This window comes from Trachurus trachurus (assembly GCF_905171665.1).
Source record: "Trachurus trachurus genome assembly, chromosome: 11".
NCBI classification, from domain to species: Eukaryota; Metazoa; Chordata; class Actinopteri; order Carangiformes; family Carangidae; genus Trachurus; species Trachurus trachurus.
Genome location: NC_139904.1, coordinates 24,495,126 through 24,519,331, shown reverse-complemented (window position 1 = coordinate 24,519,331; position 24,206 = coordinate 24,495,126). Strand labels below are relative to the sequence as shown.

Genomic DNA, 24,206 nt, shown 5'->3' with positions numbered 1-24,206 from the left:
AATGTGGAGTGTGGTAAAGCTTTGTATGCAGCTGTATAGAGCCTCACCCTGATCTCTTGGTGCATAAACGAGGCCTGGTGTAACTGGGTTTGTGGCCTGATTGTGTGTGCAGGTACTCTGGGATGGCTGCATTGTTTATTTGAAGTCATTCTAAACAACAGCTGCTGAAATGTGGCCTGTTTGTGTGAATGGACGCGTGAATGATAGAGGGAAAATACTATATGCACAATACAATATGTAGCTATTCTCCAAGGGAGGGTTGAACCTCGGCCGCTATTGGCCGTTTCTCTATGACGTGAGGGGAGGGGGCGGGGCGTGTCTGTTTGATTGGCATCGTGTTCTCTGGTAGTCTGCTGCGGGACCAGGACAGACAGCTGAGGGGGGTCTGAATGTCCAACCGGGACGGTCGGCTGGACTACCGCGAACTCACGCGCACAGATTCACAGGTAAGCCCCGGCTCGTGCTCATATTCGCGATGTGAAGGTTTTACGTTCATTCATCCGCCGCCGCTCCAGCGGGGAGACAAAGACACTTTGCCGTGTTGGAGGTGCAGCAGCAGAGTTTGACAGAAGGGGAGGTTTTGCCCCCCCTATAGAGCCCGCTGCGCTGGGAGAGCGGGCTGGATTCACACACAAACCAGTTTGCTTTGGGCACCTATTGTGCAGTCGGTACGCGTCCCTTTCCCCCCTCGTTTCCCCCCTTTCTCTCTGCACATCACGAGGAAGGATCCAGCCAGCGGATGGGGTTGTAGTCGCAAGTGTGCGCACGCCACAATGGCTCGGATGGGTAACAAAAAATGGCCGCACGTGTGTGTGTGTGAGGAGATCGGTGTGAATGTAGGGCTACAGCTGTCTGGTCAGCCAACAAAACGGCACGGGCATTTCTGGCATGGATCTGGCGCACGGTTCGAGCCAAGCGCACGGATCTGGATCTGGCGCACGGATGTTTGGCCGTGCGTCACAACCCGTGGCGTAGATCCATGACAGGGAAAGATATACATGAGGAAGAGCGGCCGGTTGGAGCTTATTGGAAGGAAAGACGCGGCACCGTCCCGGAATGATACAGACTGCAACATCTACGGCCAAGCAAAGGGTGGTGGGCTGGAGATAAGACACAGAGCGCACACACACATAGTCATATCTGTATAGTCTGTCAGGTAACATGTTCACACCTGCTGTTGTCTGGATAACTTCCACAACACAGATATCAACACAGCATTATTTGTATTGAGCTGGTGCTGAATGAAAACGGAGAAGGCTTGGCACAGACTGAGACTGGCCAACCAGAGGCGCAGCCAGACGCTCCTATTGATTTTTATTTTTTGTCCCCCCCCCACCTCCACTGAGATATATGAGTGCACCATCTAGCAAATAATAATGCGCTAACACGATGTCAGACCCACTTTATGTGAGCACTTAGTGGAAACATAAAACCACCTACATATCATAACAGACTACAGTGGGTCTTGGGACTCCCTTGCTTCAGAGGAGCATAGGTCACTTGGCGAAGGTTTATAAGCTGTTTAGCCTCCCGCACGTGATGGGGGAAGCCCATGCATGCACATACGCAATATCCTTGGGGATCCTTCCTGGGAGGGGCTACATAGGCCACCAGACCACCAGAAGAAGGAGTTTGCATGGATCTGGTTGCATCAAAATGACAGTTTATATGGGGCCTTTCTTTTATCCATTCAGTTGTATAAGAAACTAATTAGATTTTTTTTTCAAATTGAATAGGAAGAACAAAGGGAGGAAGGGAAGGAGACAGAGACAGCTGAGTGCATTAGAGGGAATGTGTGGTGCCAGGGCAGGGATAAGAGTTTGGAGTCATGATCCAGGATGACCTTTATTGTTGTGCCTCTTGACAAGGCACAAAGTCAGATCTCCCAGCCGTCAGAACCATCCTCCCATCCTCCCATCCTCCTTCCCGTCATTAGGGCGGAGGGAAACACACACTTTTCATAACACACATTCCTGATGTTGGAATGTATGAGAGTGAGTCATTTAGAGATCAGATCCAACACTCTGAAGCTTCTACTATTCCATTATTAATACACAGCTATGGGAGAGATGGTACAGAACTAAAAGGAGGAGGGGGAGAGCATGAGAGAGACAGAGACATGGGAGTGTACACACACACACACACACACACACACACACACACACACACACACACACACACTGGAGTGACTCAAACCTCCCAGCTCCAACAACACATCATTATCTACACACCTACAATCAACCCTCCCTCCAGGCTCCAGGCGGCACCTTCCTGCTGTTCACACACAACTGACCATGCAACAGTTACCATAAGTTAATTGCATCTCTGTGCAAAAAAACAAAACAAAACAAAAGACCTCATCTCTACAGGGAAGAACCTTATATTGAACTGAATAACAGATTTGTTAACAGGCAAGTGAAGGCGAACGTCTTTGGCCATTTTCTTTTTCTTGCTGCAGCCTATAGTGCTGATTCACCAGATTTCATCCATCACCAAGGCCTTAAAGGGGCACGCCACTGCAGATAAACAATAACATAATCCATGGACCACAAGACAGTTTGAGTTTGTGCAGGGAAACACCTCCTTTTGTCCAATCATAGCAGGGAAATGTTGAACCTGGGACGCTCACCTCGAATGTTAGGAGAATTGGGAACAAGATGCGTTGAGATAAACAGCATATTCAACTGAAATGCATTAAAATCATATAAGATGATCATGCATGTCAGATCAAAGTCCATTCATTTTTACTGGAGCAGCTCCTGCTAGAGGAGACCATATAGTCCTGCCTCTATGATGTGTTTGTAATTCTCACCAGTATTCAAAACCAAGACAGAATGAAGCCAAACACACTCCAAGCCAGTGAACTCATATGAGCCTCATTCCTTTTCCTTATCTCTTCCTCTCTCTCTCCCCGGTGCACCCATCACCCTTTTTCTTTACCATCCAACATCACAAAACATCACTTCTCTCATTCCTGAAACTTTGCAGTCTCGTTAAGTGCTGTTGCATCACTCCCCCACCCCCATCCCCTCCCTCTCTTCTCCTTAATACTAATGATCACTAACAGGAGGAGTGGAAGGCAGAGAGACTGAGAAGGAGCAGGCGCAGCCATGTGGCTGCTTAGATTATGTCACGAGGTGCTCGTTATTAAGATCGCTGCATGTGCGGTGCCCAAGGGTTCTGACCAGCTGTGGACGGCAGTGTGGCTCCATCAGCTGGTGAAGCCCAGACGTCCCACCAGCTGGATCATCACCCAGGAAGAGAATGAGGTCACTTTTTTTGGGGTGATGTGGGGAAAGTGCACTGATGCAACAATTGATGTTTGCGTTAAATGATGGTAATTTAGACTGCAGTGTCAGGTGAGGTGAAGAGATGAGCATGAATCAGCAGAAAATGCGGATAAAGCTGCGCCCTCAACATTTGGAGGTGGATTTGGAGAAACGGAGCTGATTGCATCAACCTCCTATTGACAGCCCCGTCAACAGCTGCAGTAATAATAATAGGGCAATGACTGCTATGATGGATATATGCAGATATCGATCTGCTAAGATGGCCATCTTGGGGGGTAGCAGTGTAATCCTCTTACTCAGTGGCTGTGTTAACACATGGAGTGACCTACATAGAGTTTGTCTGGAGGCAGAGGGTGATGGGTGGGAGGCGGGACAGGAACAGCCAGTCATACACGTATGTCGACATGTGTGTACAAACTGTCTCCTTCAATACGTTGCTGGCTGCAGTGCTCACTACCACACCAGCGTCATACAGAGGGGGAGGCTGCTGCTGCTGCTGCTGCTGCTCAGCGCTCGGGGGAAGTTTACTAATTGCTCTCTGCTACCCCCGGAGTCGGCCAATGAAGTGACATCTGGACTCGCAGGCAGGACAGAGCTCACTGGCCTCCTTTGTGATTCTCAAGCCATTGAGAGGAAGCAAGAGTGACGGCTGCTCTCAGAGGCCTGAGCGTTAAGTGTTTCAGGGGAGAATAGACACGGAGAGAGAGCACACAGGCATTATGTCAGCGTTTCCTCCAGGATGGATGCCTTATGGCCATGACAGTTGTGTGTATTCATGTTTCATTTAACTCCATCTGAGGCCGTAAACTCACAAGAAAAAAAAAGCACTCAGTGAGACACGGAGCCAAAGGTAGAGTGAGATTTCCTGCTAGCGTGACTGGAACTGGAGGAATTAAAACCACACAGGCCCTGCTGATGTTTGCCTGTGCTTTTAATAGCGCACGTATGCACACACACACACACACACAAGCTTGTTTACATGTGTGAGACAGCGGTGATGTTTCGTACAAAAACAAACACTCTGATTCCCCCCCACCCCACCCCTTCTCCCTTCATAATCCTCCTCCTCCTTCCATGAGCTGTCCATCATCTGAGTGCTTGGCAACCGGGGGCACTCAGAGGGCTTTTGTTGGCCCACACGCCAGCCAATGGCAGCTGCTGTTTGCAAGTGACCGCTTCCTGTGATTTTCTCTCCGTCCCAGGAGGAGGGAGCAGGAGCGGACAGCGGTGGAGGTAACAGGACATCAGGGCATCGCTGAGTCCAGTCCAGTGTCTGCTCGGTGTTACATTCACTGTGACACGCTCTGGCTCGGCTGCTGAAACATTTAAGTGTGTTGTAACCTATTTCCTACGAGTCCTTGAGGTGACCAGGCTTTTGCATGCAAATATGTGCACGCAGAAACTCCCTACAAATGCCCTATGTAAAGCAGATTCTAAGAGGGCACTAATGCACAGTCCGACACAAAAATACAGTTTCGTGCAGCCATCACTAGAAGAAACCTAATTACCTGTCAGTTTCTAGAGAGTGAAACGGATTTGAAAGGTGTTTGCATGCACACGACCTCTCACGCCACCCTCTTCTCTCTCAAGGCTCTCGTTTCTCCTCCCCTCCTCTCATCCCCACAGGGGAGAGAGGCTTTTCCCACAGCTCGGTCTAATCTTCGAGGATTCTTTCCTCTTTCCTCTTTATGACTCCTAATGTGTCTTTTATCTATCCCCCTCGTCCCATGGTCTAAATCTACTCCTGAAATGCTCCCATTACTTCTGTCCCACCCCCCCTTTTTTTATACTCTTCTCTAAAATCAGGTTGTGAACTTCCCAGTTTTTTCTGATGAGTTTTTGCTCCTCGTTCAGACCTCTGATTGGCCCGTCTCCTGCTCCATGGTGCGGATGACTTGGTGACGAATCGCCCTGGTGGCTTTGCCTCCATTAACATTCTTGCAGGGGATATCTTTCACTTCCAATGAGCGTGTCAGGCCTGATCGTAATCTGTGTTGCGTAATGAATCGACCCCTCGCTTTCTCTCTTCCTCTTTCTTCTTCTTGTACAATAAAAGACCAATTAGCTTGAGCGTGATGAGTGAAAATACGCTGGTACAGCAAAAAGGGGTAATGGCAAAAACCAGTGATGATGAGTGGACTTCCTCTGTGACCTTGTAAAAGTTTTAGCACTTGGGAACTGATCTGACTGAGCATGTTGGTGTGAGTGGAACTAGAGTTGAGTTTAAGGTCAAGCTTGAAGTGGTCGGTGCTGTCGCCTCCTGACTGTGAGTGTACACTAACACGGAGAAACACTCTCAGCCTTCACAACGTTTAGTAGATGCTTTTACACCTGGTGCGTAGGCAGAAGTTGTGACTTTTTCCCAGACCATCTCTCCTTCCCGTGCAGCTCAGGGCGACAGAAGTATATAGAGAAATGGAGGGAAAAGTGGGAGAGGCTGAACGAAATGAAGCGTGCAAGAGTGAAGAGTGATAATCTATTGAGTGCAGGCATCAGTTATTTGTAATCACACAATTTCATTGTTTTTTTTGCTGGCTTGCATTCTCTTAATGGTCCATTTCACAATGGTTATTCACAGCAGCATGAATGGGTACAGAGCTGCCAGACTTTGCACTTCTATTAGACAGATAACGTTTTGAACGTCACACAGCGAGGCAGGGGATGTCGCAGCGGTGGTGGCGATCCGTTCTGTCCACACTTGAGGACAGAGATCAAAGGAAGAGAGGCAAAGAAATGGCCTCTGAAACGCTGGCTTTATGGCCGACAAAGAAATTCATCTTTAATTTGAGTTTGACCTTGAGCATGCTCACTTCCTTGTTCCGCTGCTCTCAATAATCTTTTATGATCTTCATCAGCAGATGTAGTTTGCAGCTGACTATAAAACCTATAATGGTTTTACATAGTTAAAGGTTGAGATTGACATGTTATATTATTAAGGCCCAGAACAAGAGAGTAGGAGGACCCTGAGTGGAGATTTTCCTCAACATGGATCCATCAGGGTTTTTTTTGTTTGTAGCATCAGCTCAGAAATCACATAAATCATTGCACAGATATTTTGGCTGTTTCTAAATGACCTCTTTCTGCTGCACCTGTTCTTGCATAGGAGCCGACATCTGTGACTGTGCAAATCAATCCTTAATTTGACAGTATTGGTTCATATTTGTAAGCTGCTGAAACTTCACTTGATAAGGTTATGATGGTGTTGTATACGCATGAGTGAATTTGCGACATATGAGCCTCTCTTCGAATGAATGCATACTGCTTTGTCATTACTTTCACAGAATAGTGGTCATTTACTACGTTGATGGCGCTGTGCCAGCTGATGATGCGGGCCTCCCTGAATAGCTAAGGGCAATGAATCGCCCCTGAATGGCATAGACAGATGAAGCAGATGGAGAGGGCGAAAGGAGTCTGAACGCCCAAGCAAGTGTGTGAGGAATGATGAAAACCAGTGTGGAGGAATGCAAGTAGAGCTGAATATTCATGCCTCATGAGGCTCGGCCTCACAAAGTTTCATGCATCTCTCTCTCTCTCTTTCTCTCTCCAGGTCTTCACAGTTGACTGATGAGTAGCCAGTAGGACTGTGGTTGGGCTACACCGACTGGCACAGGTAAACACGATTTCCTCCCCGCCTCTTCCTCTGCACCGACTCGCTGAAGATGTTCAGGAAAATGTTTTCTGCATGCTGGCATGATTTTGTCAGTTCAGTGGGAGAAGTGCCAGTCTTTGAAGTGAGGATGTGCCCATCACTTCTCTTAGAAAAACAACTCTCAAGGCAGGAAGGGAGCGGCTGGTTTTCTCATGGCTGTTTTATGCTCTTGTAGATTACAAGGTTATGAGACATTTACTGCACCTGAAGGTTCCTACTCATATCCATCTGAACTAATTAAATTGAAGTCTCAAGGTTTTTAATATACAAATAAAATGTTAATTTTCATTCATTACCTATGAATGACTGTGACTGGAAGGAAGCACATCTGTTACAGATGTTGGGTATCAGAAGGCCTATATGATGTCTCCACATCCTGGTAAATGTTCAGGTCTGGTCTCAGGTACAGAGTGTGTGTGTTTTTTTTTTACCAACAGAAATAGCCTAGGCTTATTGCTCAATAATAAACCAATTATTTTAATTGTATCGCAATCTCTTTGTTCTCAGTAGTGACTGGGAGTTGGTGATTACTTGTTCTCCTAAATTCTGTCGACTTCCCACGATGTTTTGTTTTACCCTGAGTAAATTGTTTCTTTTCACACAGCTGTTCTGCCTCAGTCAAACTGTGTAAAATCAGCTCTCATCTTTTTACTTTCTAAAACCTTGTGTGTCTTCAACAAACTGTGAACTGCCTGTAGTTCTGTGGGGGCATGTAGTTGAAGGGTGCACTGATTCCCACGGCTGGAAACCATCCTCACACTTCAGAGGCAGCGAGTAGCGACAGTGTTGCTGAAGGCCGTTTCAACCCGTCGACAAGCCAGCGCTGTAGTTGTGGTAGAGATGTTTGGGCGCCGGATGTGAAAAGAGAGGGAGAGAGAGAGATTCTGTAATCCCGTGCTTTTTGTGGCCGGATTAAAATCCCATGTCCCGAGTTGGGGGAGGGGTTGACTCGTGGAGTTGAGGATGGAGTGGAGGGAGTGGCGGAGCGGATTAAAGCCTGCAGATCTGCTCCTTGCACAGCTGTGTCGCTGTAGGAGGGGACTGATGGGCGGTGAAGGGGAGGAGCCTTTTTTTTCTTCTTTTTTTTTAACATTATTCACATTATTCTTTTGCTCTGATTGTTGATCGTACAACAGACGCAAGAAGGACTATCTAACAAAAAATAGTCCAAAATATGCTGAGCTTTTGTAGTTGGGTTGTTTTATGTCACTATATATTTGCAATGGCTCAAGGGCGTTCCCTGGCTGCTTGGCAGAGTTAGTCCCCCAACTGCCATCGTACAGTCATTCATTGTCCCCAGAGGATGAATCCTAGAGACTGGAGCTCCCTTGACTTTTAATCTGAAAATTTCCCATTCATCCAATGAAACATCCCATTTGATTCAAACATTCATGATCCCCCAGTTCATGCTTATTTAATTCACAGTGATTATTCATTTGCATCATCACCATATAAAAAAAGGATTGGAGAAAATGGTTTTTAGAAAGGAAACAAGGTTTCTTCTATGAAAGTGCTGCACCCAGTAAATTTGCCCAAAAGTATTTAGCCCCAGGAGTGCAGAAGCTCAAGTTGCAGCCAAAGAAATGTGCATAATCCTGTCAGCACTGTAAGTCCACTGACTTAGTGAGAAGTAAGGTAGTAAGGGTGCATTAATTTAAGGAGGGATGGAGATGAAAGAAGAAACCCAGAGAGCAAAAAGCTCACATTAGGCAGACACATGCTGCTTTAAGGAGGTGGATGACCGCTGAGGGAACACGTACAAGTACAATCTGTCCACACTGAGAGTTTCTGAACCCTGAACAGTGTGAATGAGCGAAAGAAAGAGGGAAAGAATAGGAATGTAAGGTCAGGCTCCATTCAGTAACACTTATGTAAGATTACTTACATAATGGGCCATTGAACTGCTGTCTATGTGCATGTGTGCCTCCTTCCAGACAAGAGGGGCAACTTGACTTTGGGTGGGGTCAGGGAAACACAAGGAGGGGTACTCAAGCAAGCCCTCCACAGCAGGAGAGGATTGTGGGATTATGTGTGCGTGTATGTGTGTGTGTGTGTGTGTTATCAGCAGAGGAGGGGGTTAGGGTTAGGAAGGGAAGGTATTAAAGCCAGAGTGGAGGGAGGGGACCGACCAGCACTGAACGCATGTCCACATCTGTGCGTTCAATCCAGCTCTCTACCTCTCAGCCTCTGGCCATGCCTGTCTTTCTGAACTCATCTTCACATCGGTATCTTCTCTCCTCTTAAATATCTCCCCCTCATCTCTCCTTCCTCTCTCCTCCGCTCCTTTTCCTCTCCTCATCTCTCAATATTCCCCGATCTTAATCCCACTCTATTGTCGTTCTCTTTGTGTTTCTTTGTTTCTCTCATTCCCTGTCCTCAATCTCTCCCCTCTCTCTCTCTCTCTCTCTCTCTCCTCTCCCTTTTGTGTGTTTTCTTCGGGAGTTTAGAGGGTCAGCAGTGCCAGACAAGAGGATTGGAGGACAGAAGACATAGTTGCAAAACTGCTGGTGGTTTACTAGTGGTTAGCCTTAGCATACTTGTGGCAGCAGGGAGGAAGAAGGAGGGCTTGGCGATGGTCACAGCTATGGAGGATGCTTCCCCCAATGGGGTACGGGAGGAGGAGGAGGAGGTGACGCCCCAGGGACAGCCTGGCATGGAGGCGCCACCGGCCATGCGGTCCACCCAGGGAGCAGATACACCTGGAGGTGAGGAAAGGGGGAGAAAGCGGGGTGTTACATACTCAAATTTAGAGATACTGTAGTCCTTTGGTTTGAAATTTGAGATATACAGACTGATGAAAGTGTTTCATGAAACATTTCTAATCAGAAGGGAGCATTAGTAGATGATCTGATCATCCTTTAGAGCAGTGGCTCCTAACCTGCAATGACTGCACCCGTCAGATGATCTTAAGTATCCCCTTCATCAACCACCGATCATGTTCAAAATCTGAATTCATGTTTAAACTGTATGTTCCCTAATATAATTAATATTCTGTATTTGAACTGACAGTATTTAGTCTGACTTGGTAATATTGTTTCATCTATATTAGTAATGGTTCAAAGATGTTTTCAAACTGTCAGTTTTAAGTAAATCTGAGTAGACTTTAGCCTTTCAATTTCTTCATACGGATCTTCAACAATTCAAGTAATTTCCAACCATTTCATACTCTTCATATATTGTTTCATCTCTTCAAGATTGCTTCAGCAGTTTCTTCACTTAATTCAGCGTTGTTTTAACAATTTATTCAGCTCATTCAGCTTAAATTTATTCAGCTCATTCAGCTTCCAGCTTTCAGCATTCACCCGTATTTCCTTCAGGAAATGTATTCTCTAGTTTCAACTATCATTCATGAGCTAAAACGTCTGTTGTACTTTACTTTAACCTTTTGCACATTCATTTAGTCTTACCAATCCATTTTAACCAGTTAAACGTCACTTTTAAATAGTTTAATTGTTAGGTCATCTGTTGCACTTCGCTATTTCAACAGGTTATGCAGTAGGCTACTTTCAGCAAAATGTTTACAGTTCTCTGGTTTTAAAATGTAGTTTCTGCACATTATCAATCCCATTAATATTAATTTCATCAATGCATATCTTTTCATAGTAGTTTAGCTACTCGACAGTCTCTCAACGCAGCATCTGGCAGCTGTAGATCTATGAGCCCTTGGGTATAACTGAGGTTGGGAATCTCTGCTGTAAAGGAGCTTTTGCTGTGAGAGTTGCCTATTTTCCCCCCAAGGTGTGTCAGTGCTCAACCTGCACTGCTGAAAAAAACACAGAAATATATTTTGTTAAGGGCGATGTTACTTTTTTTTTTTTTTTTGCCAGTCAAGGTGCTCCTCTGATCTCCATCTCACAAGCAAAAAAAAAAATCACACGTAATACAGGTTGCCAGGTCTTTCCTTGTGGGATTTGTCTTGCGTTCCTTGAGAAACAGAGTTAGGAATTCTTAAGCAGGGAGTCTCTGCATTGGTATTCAGTCCACACAGAGCCGGTAGGTGTACACAGAGGCGGTGGTTAGATGGTGAGAGACAGCAAGCGCAGACCAGAGAGCCACAGAGGGAAGAGTTAAGAACAGGTAAGCAGGATGATTCATTAACTAGATGAACCAGCTGGGGAAAAAAACACTACTGCACACTGTCCAGTGCTGTAATCTCTTGGCTTTTACAACTTCTTCAGGCCAGGCTTAGCAAGAGGCTGGTAGGTGGTTGTATCACCCATGCCATATTTCATAGGATTATAGAGACTTTGTAGTATAGGCTTTAGTTCATCTCAAATCTCTCACTAGATAGGAAAACATCTCGTGGTTGCCTGTGCTGATGAGTAATGTACACACAAGTACACGTGGCGATGGGGGCTGGGATGAGCAAACATTCCTGTGGTTGAGGACGCAATGTCACAATGAGCTGACCACGCGGGTAGAGGTCAACACACAGAGAGAGAGAGAGCACACAAAACCTTAGTTGTGCAGTCATTGTGTTTACACTGGTGTATTTTTGAGATTCCTGTCCAAATATATTAGTGAGGTAGGTTTAGCCTCTGCTGTGTATTTTTATTCTCCTTCACACAAACCGGCGACTTTATTTTAGATTTACTCCCACAAGTTATTGTGTTTTAATTGTGAAATAGGAAACACATTACTCTCCATATTCCCAGAGGTTGCACCATGACTAATCTTAATTAAAGTGTGAGTGACTGCACTGCAATCAGGCTGGTGTTTTAATACTGGTTTGTGGTTGTGTGGTTGTGTGGATGCTTTTACTAAAACTACCACTCTGTTCTGAAGGTCTGTGTTGTCCCTAAAGAAACTGCACATCCTGCTACTATCTATTGTATATCAGAGCCGAGGTTTAGACTGCGACTTCTTATGGTCTCAAGAGATACATGTATTGCTTTGTGGATAACCAGGTTTAATAGTCTGCAGAGCTTCTCCTATTTGTCCTTTAAAGAGGATCATAAATATTTAAGGTTTGTTTTTTTTGCATGGAGCCTGCTGTTTATGTAGTCTGTCTGTGCTCTGTGTTCAAGTCACAGTGAGGTTCACTTCACTGTGAGATAAATTGTTTTTACAAAATGTCTTCCTTTGTAATCATACAACTATGTGACTTCAATGAGGAATCGCTGAATATGAAAATTAGACTGTCAAACTAGTTTAAATGGTGTGGCAATTTTTCTACTGCAAACCAAAAAAAGTAGAATTGAGATTCTATCTAGAACAGAAATATACTGATTATGAAAGAAGCACACTATCCAGCCCTCACGAAAGGAGACGTGTGAGAGAGTATTTGATGCAGTAGATCCTACTGACATTTTGAAGAAACATATGTCAAACTGCCATGTGAAATGCTCCTCATGTGGTAAAATTCTTACGTAAACTATCTGAAACAACAACTTTTATGAATTTATCACATGTGAAATGGTGTTCCAGCAGCGTGACTGTTTTTGGACGGGCTAAATAGATTTTTATCTCAACACTGCACATATCGCAGCAGAAAACACCTCAAACAACAACACAGTTTCTAATTCCAAGGCAACAATTTAATATGTGTTACTTTGTGTAAACTAGAGTGTGGCTTTATGACATGAGTCAGGGTTATTATGGCGTAATAATGAGCTAGTGGAGCAACGCGTAAAGATATCATGAGAGAGGATCAAGTGCATACAAGTGCTGACTGGACATTTTAACTGCCCACATAAGTGTGTAATGGTACGGAGACACACACATACACACACACACACACACACACATTCCCAGGGCTTTAAGTGTCTTAAATGGGCTTACATGGGCTTTGAGACCCTGGCATTAGGGTGTTAGCTGGCTGATACCTACAGTCCTCACCACTCCCTCTCTGTGTTTGTGAACTTTACAGAGTTCATTTGTCAGGACAACAACATAAATCCTGGACACCTGGAGTGTATTATGTTTTATTACCTATTTAATGGTTCAAATTATATGTTGGCCATTGAACAGTCAAGTTGTGCAGAATGGCATATCATAAGTATATTGAATAGGGATGTCACGATTACTTGTTTTCACAATTAATCGCGGTATTTAACGCCACAATTAATTGATCGTAAAGGTTCATGAATACAGTCGCTTTCTGAAAAAGATTATGTCTGAACCATATCGGCAGATGTGTGCCAAAGTAAAGGTAAATGCACAGATACTGTTCCATTTATCTAAAGTAACACTGAATTGGTAGGAATTTAAATGTTAGCGTGTCATTTGTATTTAAAAAAAAAAAAAAGATTAAAATAAACTTAAACATTTGGTATAGCTAACAATTAATGACTTAAATATTTCAAACACTTACCCCTGGGGATTAATAACTGGTCCTATATTAGGCTATTATAGGATTATTTCTAATTGTACCAAGAAGATTTATTATCATGACATCCCTAATATTGAATATTGTGACGTTTTGTAGCATTTGGGCCCATATTTGCTCCAAGCGGGGAACATGAAAGTGAGAGGCTTGTTCTGACATTCTCAAGCCAAGGACTGTCTCTCTCCCTCTGGCTGCTGCAGTATCCTCAACACCGTTGTGTGTGTGTTTATGCTTTGTATGACTTTCACGCCTGGCTAACTCATCTCTCTTATCTCTCTCCCTCTTTGTCTGTCTGCGGGCGTATCTGTGTCTCTCCACCGTCCACCCAGCCATGCAGCAGGTTGTGGATAACCTGGGTGAGCTGCCCACCTCCACGGGCGCCAAAGACATTGACCTGCTCTTCCTACGCGGCATCATGGAAAGTCCCACTGTACGCTCCCAGGCTAAGGTAGCACACACACATAGCTCGGGGTGAGCAGCAGTGAGCAGACTAACACTGTAGCCAGCTCCGAGACGTTGGCCCCCCCTGCTCCCAGCACTGCTTCGCTCTGCTGTGGCTGAGGCACAGTAAGGCTTTGACTAACAGGGCGCACACAGGAATTACACAAGTGGATACAAGCTGTCAAGTCACAAAATGAAGTATCTCTGCCCTGTTGTGCCTGTTTACTGACAGTGCATGTCTTGCCTCTGCACACAGACACACGTCTCCAGTGCTGTTTGAAAGCTATAGTGTGCTGTGAGTTCAGGTGGAGGACAGCTGCCTGTCGGTCCCGTCAGGCAGGCTGCTGTCATTTTCCACCATTCAGCTTCTGCCCTGCAGGGCTGGAACTTGTACAGATGACAGATGACTAAACATAAACAAAGACTGCTTTGACTTTTTACAGCATAACATCAGGCAGACGGCGGCTTGCTTACACAGCGAAACTAATCCCATGATAACTCGCCTCTATACCCTGTATGCAGAATACAACATGACATCAGCAATCAGCTCTCTTACAAAACAGAAATATTCCTCCATTCATCACATCCGAAAGAAATGTTCCATCCCTGAGCCACTCTGTCTCCCAACAACCCTCCCCCCTTCGCAGGCTCACGAGCAGCTGGAGGAAGTCAAGCTGGAGGCGGTGCAGGACAACAACATGGAGTTGGTGACAGAGATTCTGGGTGACATCAGCCACCTCAAGGTTAAAGACGACAGTGCGGCCGAACTGTCCAAGATACTGCAGGAGCCACACTTCCAGGTGGGAAACTCATGCACACACACACAGGGCCGTTGCTAGGAATTCTAGGCACCCTGAAAGAATACTAAAGTGGGCCCCTGCCCCCTGACTTTTCAACTTTTTTTCTTAGACTACATATGTATTATCATTTTTTCTTTGTTTTGATGCTAATGCAGCATTACTATGAGTATTAGTCAGGGTCTTACGCAGAATAATTCAGTCATACAAAGATTAGACTATGGGGTTTTTTGTGGGCCCTACTGGGCGCTGGGCCCCTAGAATTATCATCACCTTTCTCCCCTATACAACGGCCCTGCACACACACACACACTGCACAATTTACATGCCGCATGTTAAATATTTGTTCTGCCAATAAGCTAAATACAACCTGATTTATGAATGTAGTGGTGCTGCCAGTGGATTGAATATTAACTCATTTTGGGAAGTGCAGGTGGGAGGTGACACTGAACTGGGCGTGTAGTCGTAATGTTTTGACTGTAGTTACAGTAACACAGAGCTGATGTTTTGGATCCTGTCCTCGTGCATCAGTAGGACACTAACCTCTATCCTCAGACTGACCAGGGGCTTTACACAGGCCAGACCAATAGGAGTTGGACTTCTGAGCCTAACAGGCCTCTGCACCAATCAGGGCCCTGTGTGCTGTAAGCTGGAGGATAAGACCCTGTTGACCTACTGAGGGAGAAAGAGAGAGAAAGAGAGAGAGAGAAAGGGAGAGACAGGGAGGGAGGGAAAGGCAAACTGGGGAGAAAAGAGAAGAGGAATGAGGGAAACAGATATTACATCACATACTGAATGTGTGAGTATATGGACTTTTTTTCTGTCACTTGTTGGTGGGTAGTTAAAGCGTAGTCCCGATAGTATATCAAGACACAGGCTAGGACAAAAGCTGGTGGACGGACACTCGGCAAACCAAGAATTAATTGAATGCATTTTGGTTGTAATCCATATTTGGGATTTGTGCCATTAGACGATTAGTTTTTTTTTTTTTTTTAAGCCACAATTTTTAATATGCTTGTGAGAAGGCACATCTGGGAAGTTTGTTGTTTAAACAGCTTTGTGCTCACAATTATCATGCTTTTTTTTTTTTTTTTACCCTGAAATTAAACCCGAGAGACAAATGGTGAATGTTAACTGTTACAGATGCTGCAGCATTGCAAATGAAACACTTATTCTGTGGCGGTACAGGTTTCTGATCGACTGTCTGTCCATGTGCCGGCTGTCTTTGTTCCACCTCTACCATCTGTCAACGTCTTCTACAGCTGTCATCACTTTATCTTTACTTGAGACATCAAGTCACAGTTTTGTGGGCAGTAATAATGGTTCAAACTTAAATGCAAGTGCAGTAGCAGCAAACAACTTAATAACAGAAATACACAGGTCATACCAGACCGTGTACAGGTGTAACAGCAAAACTTGTGAGCGTGTACAGTACAAAAGGTTTATTTTATAGCTCATGGATTCAACTTTTCATTTGTCAGAGGAAGAATGTTCTTTTCTCCTCTTTCAAACTTACGTAAGCATGGTCACTCACTCTCTCTCTCACTTTATCCTTCTCTCTCTCTCTCGCTCTCTCAGTCTCTTTTGGAGGCACATGACATGGTGGCCTCAAAGTGTTATGAAGTCCCGCCCCCGGCTGAAACGGCCAATGACGCGGCCGTGAACAGCGCTCTGATGCAGGCCGATGCTGTGCGCATGATTGGCATCCGAAAGAAGGCCGGAGAGCCATTGGTGAGTGGAGACACAGAATGACCGAGTGTGTGTATGGATCCTGCTGGCAGGGAGTGGTTGAGCACATAACCACATGAATAGCTGCGTGAATCATTCATTGTGTGAGTACGTGTCAGAACAAGGGGGCTGGTGGTTGGAGGTGAATGAAAGAGGGAGTGGATGAAAAAAAAAACAGATATGGGAGGATAAACATCACCGTCCTCCTTCTCTTTGTCTCAGGGTGTGACATTCCGTGTGGAGAAAGACGACCTGGTCATTGCTAGGATCCTGCATGGCGGCATGATTGACAGGCAGGGCCTGCTCCATGTGGGTGACATCATAAAGGAGGTGAATGGGAAGGACGTCGGCAACAACCCCACCGAGCTGCAGGAAATGCTCAAAGACTGCAGCGGGGGGATTACGCTGAAAATACTCCCCAGTTACCGAGACGCTCCTGCACCTCCACAGGTACAGTCGCACACGAGTGTCAAATGAGATGATAATGTAGACACAAACATGCACACTTATGTAATGAGCAGGCAGATGTTGGGCAGTGGTACAGAGCTGGTGATCTGTCCTGCGGCCTTCCCACAATCCCCTGTGCAGGAATGTGAACCCTTGGAGCCCTATTAATAACACTCCACGTCCTATCTAGGTCACACTAGCTGTTTCTGTCTCTTACACACACGTTCCCTGCATGGAAAGTACAGTAATGTACGATATATCTAGTTATTTCTCTCTCATTCATTCATGCACCACAGATTTTTCGAGCTGTTATGCCTCCTGCATAGAAAAGTCCTGCAGAGATTGTGTATCCTGAATAAACAGACATAAACTTGGAAATGCCTGTTTGGCTTAAATTGAATGAACAGCAGTAGAACTGAATGACACGTAATGTAAAATCACATCCTGCTCTGTGGCTCACGGCGCACTGCACTGTATACTTTACTGGCTTGTTTTATTGCTTCCTCTAGCTGCTTGTTTAATCTAATACATCGGCCAGAGCACTTACTACACTGGCTGGCAAAAGCCTCCACCGTTGGCGCAGTGTGAGCAGCTGTGTCGGGTGCAGTGTGGGACGTAATGGGCGTGAATGAGCCGCTGTTTCTGTGTTAGAGTGTGAGACAGCATGCTGGGCTCACGGCCCTTTTGTTTTTCTAGTTTGTGTGTGTCCGTGCAGTTTGTCCACAACCACTTGACCCACAAACATGTAGGAATTAACTTCTGCAAAGGCTCAAAACACTTCATGTGCTCATCACAGGTCTATGTGAGGCCGTACTTTGACTACAACCCAGCCAATGACAACCTGATCCCTTGCCGAGAGGCTGGGATGGCCTTCAAGAAAGGCGACATCCTTCAGATTGTCAACAGAGAGGATCCCAACTGGTGGCAGGTGAGCCGTCCTCTATCTCTTTCTTTCCTTTGTGTGTCTGTCACTGAATCACAGGCACGAAAAAGATTCCAAGTCTTAACTATGACCTAATCTGTAATCTGTGCCAGGCGTGTCATGTGGTGGCCGGAGCCACAGGACTGATACCCAGTCAGTTCTTGGAGGAGAAGAGGAAAGCGTTCGTCCCTCGAGACTTTGACGGATCAGGTAGGCCGCTGCAAACATTTCTTGGCGCTGGTGTGTATAAACACTGTAAATCGTGCTTTGGTTAGAGCTACAACTCAAGTTTCCAGTTTCTCTCTTTAGCGAGGCTGATGTTGAAAAGATGGATTGCCTTTAACTCTGTCGGCGTGTTTGTTGCCAGACCTCTGTCACCTCGCTATTGCTTTTACCACTGAAAACTGATTTATGGTGAAAAAGCCTGGGTAGCCCATGGTTTTCAAACGATCAGAATATGGTCCACACCTGCCCCCTTCTGACCAGATGCTGTAATTGCAAAAAGAGAAAAAGCACAAGTGTCTAAATGGTCATTCTTGTTTTGTAGGGATCCTTTGTGGCACTATAGCTGGCAAAAAGAAGAAGAAGATGATGTACCTGACAGCCAAGAATGCAGGTCAGAAAGCTCTTCGTCGCTCTGACATCCTCATTATCTTTTTCTTTGGTGGGTTCATAGTGTAACTGTGTCTGTGTTTAAACAGAGTTTGACAGACACGAGCTGCAGATCTATGAGGAAGTGGCAAAAGTGCCAGCATTCCAGAGAAAGACTCTGGTTCTCATCGGTGCACAGGGCGTTGGTCGACGCAGCCTGAAAAACCGACTGATGGTCCTCCAGCCCACCCGCTTCGGCACAACTATACCATGTAGGTCCCACATGTTGTCTGTCTGTATTTAGGAATTCTGTCACACCCTAAGCAAGAAAGCTTCACGACGTCCAAGCAAACACTTAACTCTGCTTCTGTCCTCTGTTAGACACTTCGCGGCGTCCTCGTGACGACGAGCTGGATGGCAACTCCTACCACTTCACCAGTAGGACGGAAATGGAGGTCGATGTGAAGGCTGGCCGCTTCCTGGAGCACGGGGAATATGATGGCAACCTGTACGGCACCAAGATCGAGTCCATCCATGAGGTGGTGGGCACGGGACGCACCTGCATCTTGGATGTCAACCCACAGGTGAGAGACAGATTAAGGACTGTAAATTCTATGCAGGGTTAAAGTTTGTCAAAAGAATATTTAACAATATCTCCAGGTACATTTGACTAATGCAACTGTACTTTTATATATTTTGACTAAAATGTCACCTTTTGGTCACCTCTCTCCAGGCTTTGAAGGTGCTGAAAACAGCAGAGTTCATGCCTTATGTGGTGTTCATTGCAGCGCCAGATTTTGATACACTCAAGGGCATGCACAAAGCTGTGGTGGACGCAGGCATCACAACTAAGCAGCTCACGGTAGGTGAACACCAACACCACCTGGAAGAAAGAGAAAACCAGACATATGAGCATCTGATTATACATTCTTACTTCGTACTTTATTTTAAAAGTGGAAATACTACATTATCAACATACTACATCCACACACATAAAACACCTACATTCAAAGTCGTAGTAAAGGTGGCAGTGTGGTTTACATAAATATCCAAGTTTTAGGCAATTTTAGGCCCTTCAACTTGCCCCTTTCAGAACATAGCAAGTATTAAATCTTATTTATGATTCATATTTTTTGTCAAATTTAAAGGGACATTGTGTAACTTCTCCTGTTATCTATTCACGAAAATCGATTATTTCGTTCAAAAGTATGTTTTTCATTAATCAGTAATCCCCCCATCAACAAACTGAAGTGTTCCTTTCAGCTCTGAATTTGCCGTTCATATCATTCATATCTCCATGGAGCGGGTAAGCTCGGTGCTGGCTGCCATGTCGTGTCGCCATGTTTTTACGTTCAGTGGCAGTGTGACGGTAGGAAACCACGGAAACTCAGCGGAGACACCGGAGCTGTCGGCTCAGGTGGAGGTGGCGTCTGTGAAAAGTCACCGTGGTAACGCAGTGAGGAGGAATGGAGCGTTACACTGATGCTGCATTCAGGTGCAGTCGGGCAGACGGCCGTCGGTAACAAACCAGATCTTATTTTAGTCACAGAAGTCGAGAGAAAGCCGGTAAAACGTGGGTCAGGTAAACAATACGACATCGCCATGACAACATATTGTCACGTGTATTGTTTTGCCTCGTGCTGACGGACCACTTGTTTACATAGAGGCTTGTTTATTTTTAAAGGTACTTTATTTGTCACATATACAGCTAGTACAGTGAAATTCTTTCTCTGCATTTAACCCATCCCTGAGGAGCAGTGGGCAGCCACGGTGCAGCGCCCGGGGACCAACTCCTGATTATGAGCCAGTGCCTTTGGTCAGTGGCGCTGACTGGAGGATTAGGCTAGCTGACATGTTTTTAGTGGTGGGGGAAACCGGAGCATCCGGAGGAAACCCACGCAGACACGGGGAGAACATGCAAACTCCACACAGAAAGGACCTGGGCGGCCGGGGATTCGAACCCAGGACCTTCTTGCTGTGAGGCAACAGTGCTAAGCACTGTGCCACCGTGCCGCCTTTATGCCGTTACGTGCAGCGGCTGTCTTCTGTCCACCGTCTACCCAATTTCACGTGCATGCAGCATGAAAAATACGATTGAGTTGCTTGCGATATACAACCACAACACTAGATGGGAGTAATTCCTACACAATGTACCTTTAAATTACAAATATCTAGTAACTGCAACTGTATAATAAATGAAGTGGAGTCAAAATTACAATAATCTCTGAAATTGTGGAAAAGGAATAAAGGAGCTTAAAGTAGCTGTCCTCTTTTTCATTCTGATGCTGATGCAAAATGCCTGGAAAAAAAGTTATTCAAATCACATAATACCTCTCAGTCATTCATCATTTTCCTACATTTTACACTATTTGTGCGTCTCACATTAGCAGCTTGTACATGGCTCCACAACTCACCTGTCTTCTGTGTGTCGGCAGGATGTGGACCTGAGGAAAACAGTGGATGAGAGTGCCCGCATCCAGAGGGCCTACAGCCACTACTTCGACCTGACCATCACCAACGACAACCTGGACAAGGCCTTTGAGACGTTACAGGCCGCCGTGGACAAACTGTGCAGTGAACCCCAGTGGGTCCCAGTGAACTGGGTGTACTGAGGACCAGCAGCATGTGTGTGTTTCTGACCATAAAGGCCAAAGAAGAGAAGAAAAGGGCAGAGATGCATCCGCAAAAAAAAACATAAAATAATAATAAAAAAATACTACTCCTACTGCTCTTTCTCCTCTTAGGCCTGCACGCCGTGCAACTTTTTTTCTACTCAAAACTCAAAGGGAAAGAGTGCTTATTTATTTTATAACTTTTTATGAAAGATCTTTCTATTCAGTGTGGAATTCCAGTGAGAATGAAACAAAAAAAAAATCTGGTCACGCACTTGGGCCATATTTTTACATTAATTTATTGTTGTAGTAGTTACATGTCTTATTTTGTAGTTGTTTCTCATGATTTCAAGTGTTTTTGTCATCTTCCTTCATGGACATATAGGATTTATGATCCCCATCCAATTTACAAATTGAAGACAAGGAGCGAGGAGAATCATCAGAAGATCTTTGATCTGCCATTGTCCAAGAAATCTGTCAGCATCACACATCATTGCCATGTCTGAGTAACCTTTGGAGCTGTGTTTTATTTTCACCCCCCTACAACTGAAACCTTTAACGTTAAGTAGCTGGCCCTAGATCCTGTTCACAGTGTCATCCACGGGATAAATTGGCTAAGAAATACAGAGGTTGAAAGGCATGTTCGTGCACAACTCCTCTGCTTTGTGAAAGAAAAATAACTTTTATTATGTACCTTTTTCAAAGATGAAACACTGGTAATTTGTCTAGTTTTGTTTTCTTACAGTAGTTTTTCATCAGTGTGGTGATTTCTAGTGTAGTGTTCTATCACACATGATCCTTTGCTTTGTTTTTAAATTGTCCTCTTATGCCAGTCAGTCTGGAGTGTGATCATCACAGTGGCATTGATCATCATCCTTACTGTCTATACATGAACCAATTTGTTATATGTGAATGTGGCTCAAACCGACTCCCTCCTTATTGTCCTTACTTTCAGTGTTGCAGTATGCCAAAGCCTGAATCAATACTCCAAATAAAGTTTGAAATTCACTGCTGTTAGATCTGATTGGTATTTCAACTACAGCCTTTAAAATGGATAAATTCTTACTATACTAACACAATAAGACTTTGGATGGTAAATGTATCTAGCAAAGCCAAAGGGTAAAATTTTAGCTGTACTATACAATGTCTCATAATGTTCTGTAAACTTTGTCAAAACAAGGAAAATATGTTTAAAATGGTGTTAAGGTGAGGCCATTTAATTTATCCCCCTTTCAAATTTCTTCTGACAATAACCTATATGGATATTCTCTGTAATATATGTAACATTTTATTATCCTGACTGAGGTCAACCTGTGCCACGTCTAGCCCTGTTTATGTGTTTCACACCAACCTCATGTCTACAGATTTGTTTTTACATTTTTATCAGCAAAGTTATGATGAATAAAGTTTATTAAACCTCACAAAAGTGGTTCTTTAAAAAAAAAAAATGTGTACAGTATATGATTCTAATATAAAGTTAGGGCTGGTTATTAGGAAGGCTACCTTTTGGGGGTAGGCTATATGATCCTACTTAGCCTAAGTGTATAGCACCCCAGCTGTCTGCTAGCAGAGATGATCAGCCAGTAGGCTACTTAGTGCCCGACTGCAGACGACTGAGAAATGGTTTCTTTTTTGAAGTCATATGTAACATTTAATAAGTCTTCCATAGAAATGATAACAAGCACCACACACTGTAGGCTAGGCTATAGATACAGGTTGTAGGAATGAGAGTGGGGGATACAAAGCTGATACCATGTTCCTTAATTAGCAGTTAACGTGCCAAAATGTTCCCTGAAATTGCTAGTTTAGCTAATTGTTAGTTAACCTCTCCATTTACTCGCTGTACTCGCGTTACTTCTACAGTTCCTCTTCTCAACAGGTCACTGACTGCTCCAATCACAAACTGTGTCCCAATCCTGGGGCCACATCCTCCGGGGGCCCTGCTCAAAGAGGGAACAGCCCTCCATCGCTGTCGTAGACACAAAAATGAGACGTCTAGTCCAGAGCATAACGTTTCCAGAGCGTCTAGTCCAGTAGATTGATGTAGTTCAGCGTTTCTCGAACTTTTTTCAGTCAGGGCACCTTTCAAAAGTGCATAAAATCTCACGGCACCCCTGTGTAAAATATAATTCAAAATGACACTGCATAGCCTAAATGTAAATGTCCTGTTTATTTAGACGGGACAGTATTACAGTATTTATGCATAGGTGCCTCTTTAGCCTACATATGCACACACACACACGCACACAATAATCCGCAATGTGAGAGGAAGAGAAAGGTCTACATGCGCGCAGCGCGCAGGCACGAGTTCACATGAATATCCACCGGCGTCTCCGCTCCGTTCTGACTCCGTTGTGAACAATCAGAGAATTTCCACCGGTGGAAGAGGAGAGAGGAGGCTGTGACTCACCATCAATGTGAGACGTGAGCCTGGTACGACGCATTTTTTTCATAGTGTCCGGTGGACACGGACCCTACTGCTCTGAGTGCCCGTGACCAACGGCCTCTCTCTCTCTCTCTCTCTCTCTCTCTCTCTCTGAACGCTGCCGAAACGAGCCGCCAGCGCCGCTTGATATAGCCTACTACTGTAGGCCTATATCAGGGGTGGAGTGGGGCAGGGTTAGAATAAGAAAAATAAGAAATATGGGTAGCTATATTTTGCTATTTCCTTCAGAAGTGGGCACCAGTTAGATCATGGATTTGTATTAAAAGTAGGCTACAGAAATGCTGAATGGTGTGAAAGAGCTGCAATTAGTGCCACTCAAGCTGTTGACCATAACATTACATCCAGTCAGGTATATTTCCCCCTCCCTACTCTGCTCTGCGAATGGATTTTACCGACAGCGGTTTCGGGTCTTGTCCTACTCACCAACATGCTTCGGTGCCCATAGGTTCCGACTCTCAAGTGGTTAAAATCCAGAAGTAACGGTACCGCGTACCGACCAGGTACCGACGTACCGGCCCACTTAGCACGGACTGTGTTGTCTTGTTAAATTAATATAACTTATAAATAACGTGACACACGGGCAGGACTGATAAGCTTTGCTGTTTAGCTTCCGTGAGTCGTTCTATTTTTAGCCGTAGCCGCTAGTTTAAAGATAACTTTCTCAGTTTTTTTCTAGCGCGTTTCCCATTTCCCATGAGGCTTTGCGCCATTCTACAATTTAAGAACGAACAAACATTGCTGGTTATTTTATATGTTTGGTCATGAAAGTTCAGTTATATCTGAACAAAAAGAATTAGATAAAGACAGGAGGCTAAACAAAAATCATTTAGTAGTCTGGATTGATGAGAGTCTGCGTCACCGCAACCATGAGTGAGATGTAAAAAGACAAGAAGTGGTATAAATAATGGTTGGACTGTTAACATCAGTTAATTCAAGGAAACCTTGAAGATTATCA

The 24,206-nt window shown here is 44.8% G+C and overlaps 1 protein-coding gene across 2 annotated transcripts; it reads left to right on the top strand.

Moving 5' to 3' along the window:
- Positions 1–348: 348 nt before the first annotated feature.
- Positions 349–22,209, top strand: pals2b (protein associated with LIN7 2, MAGUK p55 family member b). Of its 2 annotated transcripts, XM_083982002.1 has the most exons (14): positions 349–446; positions 6,838–6,900; positions 9,387–9,644; positions 13,597–13,697; positions 14,356–14,508; positions 16,084–16,236; positions 16,456–16,683; positions 17,477–17,608; positions 17,716–17,812; positions 18,150–18,218; positions 18,304–18,465; positions 18,575–18,777; positions 18,927–19,055; positions 20,629–22,209. In XM_083982002.1, the coding sequence occupies exons 3-14, from the start codon at positions 9,512–9,514 to the stop codon at positions 20,803–20,805; spliced, it is 1,737 nt and encodes a 578-aa protein (XP_083838128.1). In that variant the 5' UTR covers positions 349–446; positions 6,838–6,900; positions 9,387–9,511; the 3' UTR covers positions 20,806–22,209. The 2 variants fall into 2 exon arrangements, with proteins under 2 accessions (XP_083838128.1, XP_083838129.1); XM_083982003.1 differs by lacking the exon at positions 9,387–9,644 and having other exon boundaries at positions 358–446.
- The last annotated feature ends 1,997 nt before the right edge of the window (positions 22,210–24,206 follow it).

Coding starts and splice junctions, on each gene's coding strand:
- pals2b (XM_083982002.1), top strand. CDS start 9,512: ATGGTCACAGCTATGGAGGATGCTTCCCCCAATGGGGTACGGGAGGAG. Junction 16,237..16,455: donor AGAAGGCCGGAGAGCCATTG/GTGAGTGGAGAC, acceptor TCTTTGTCTCAG/GGTGTGACATTCCGTGTGGA. Junction 17,609..17,715: donor AGGATCCCAACTGGTGGCAG/GTGAGCCGTCCT, acceptor AATCTGTGCCAG/GCGTGTCATGTGGTGGCCGG.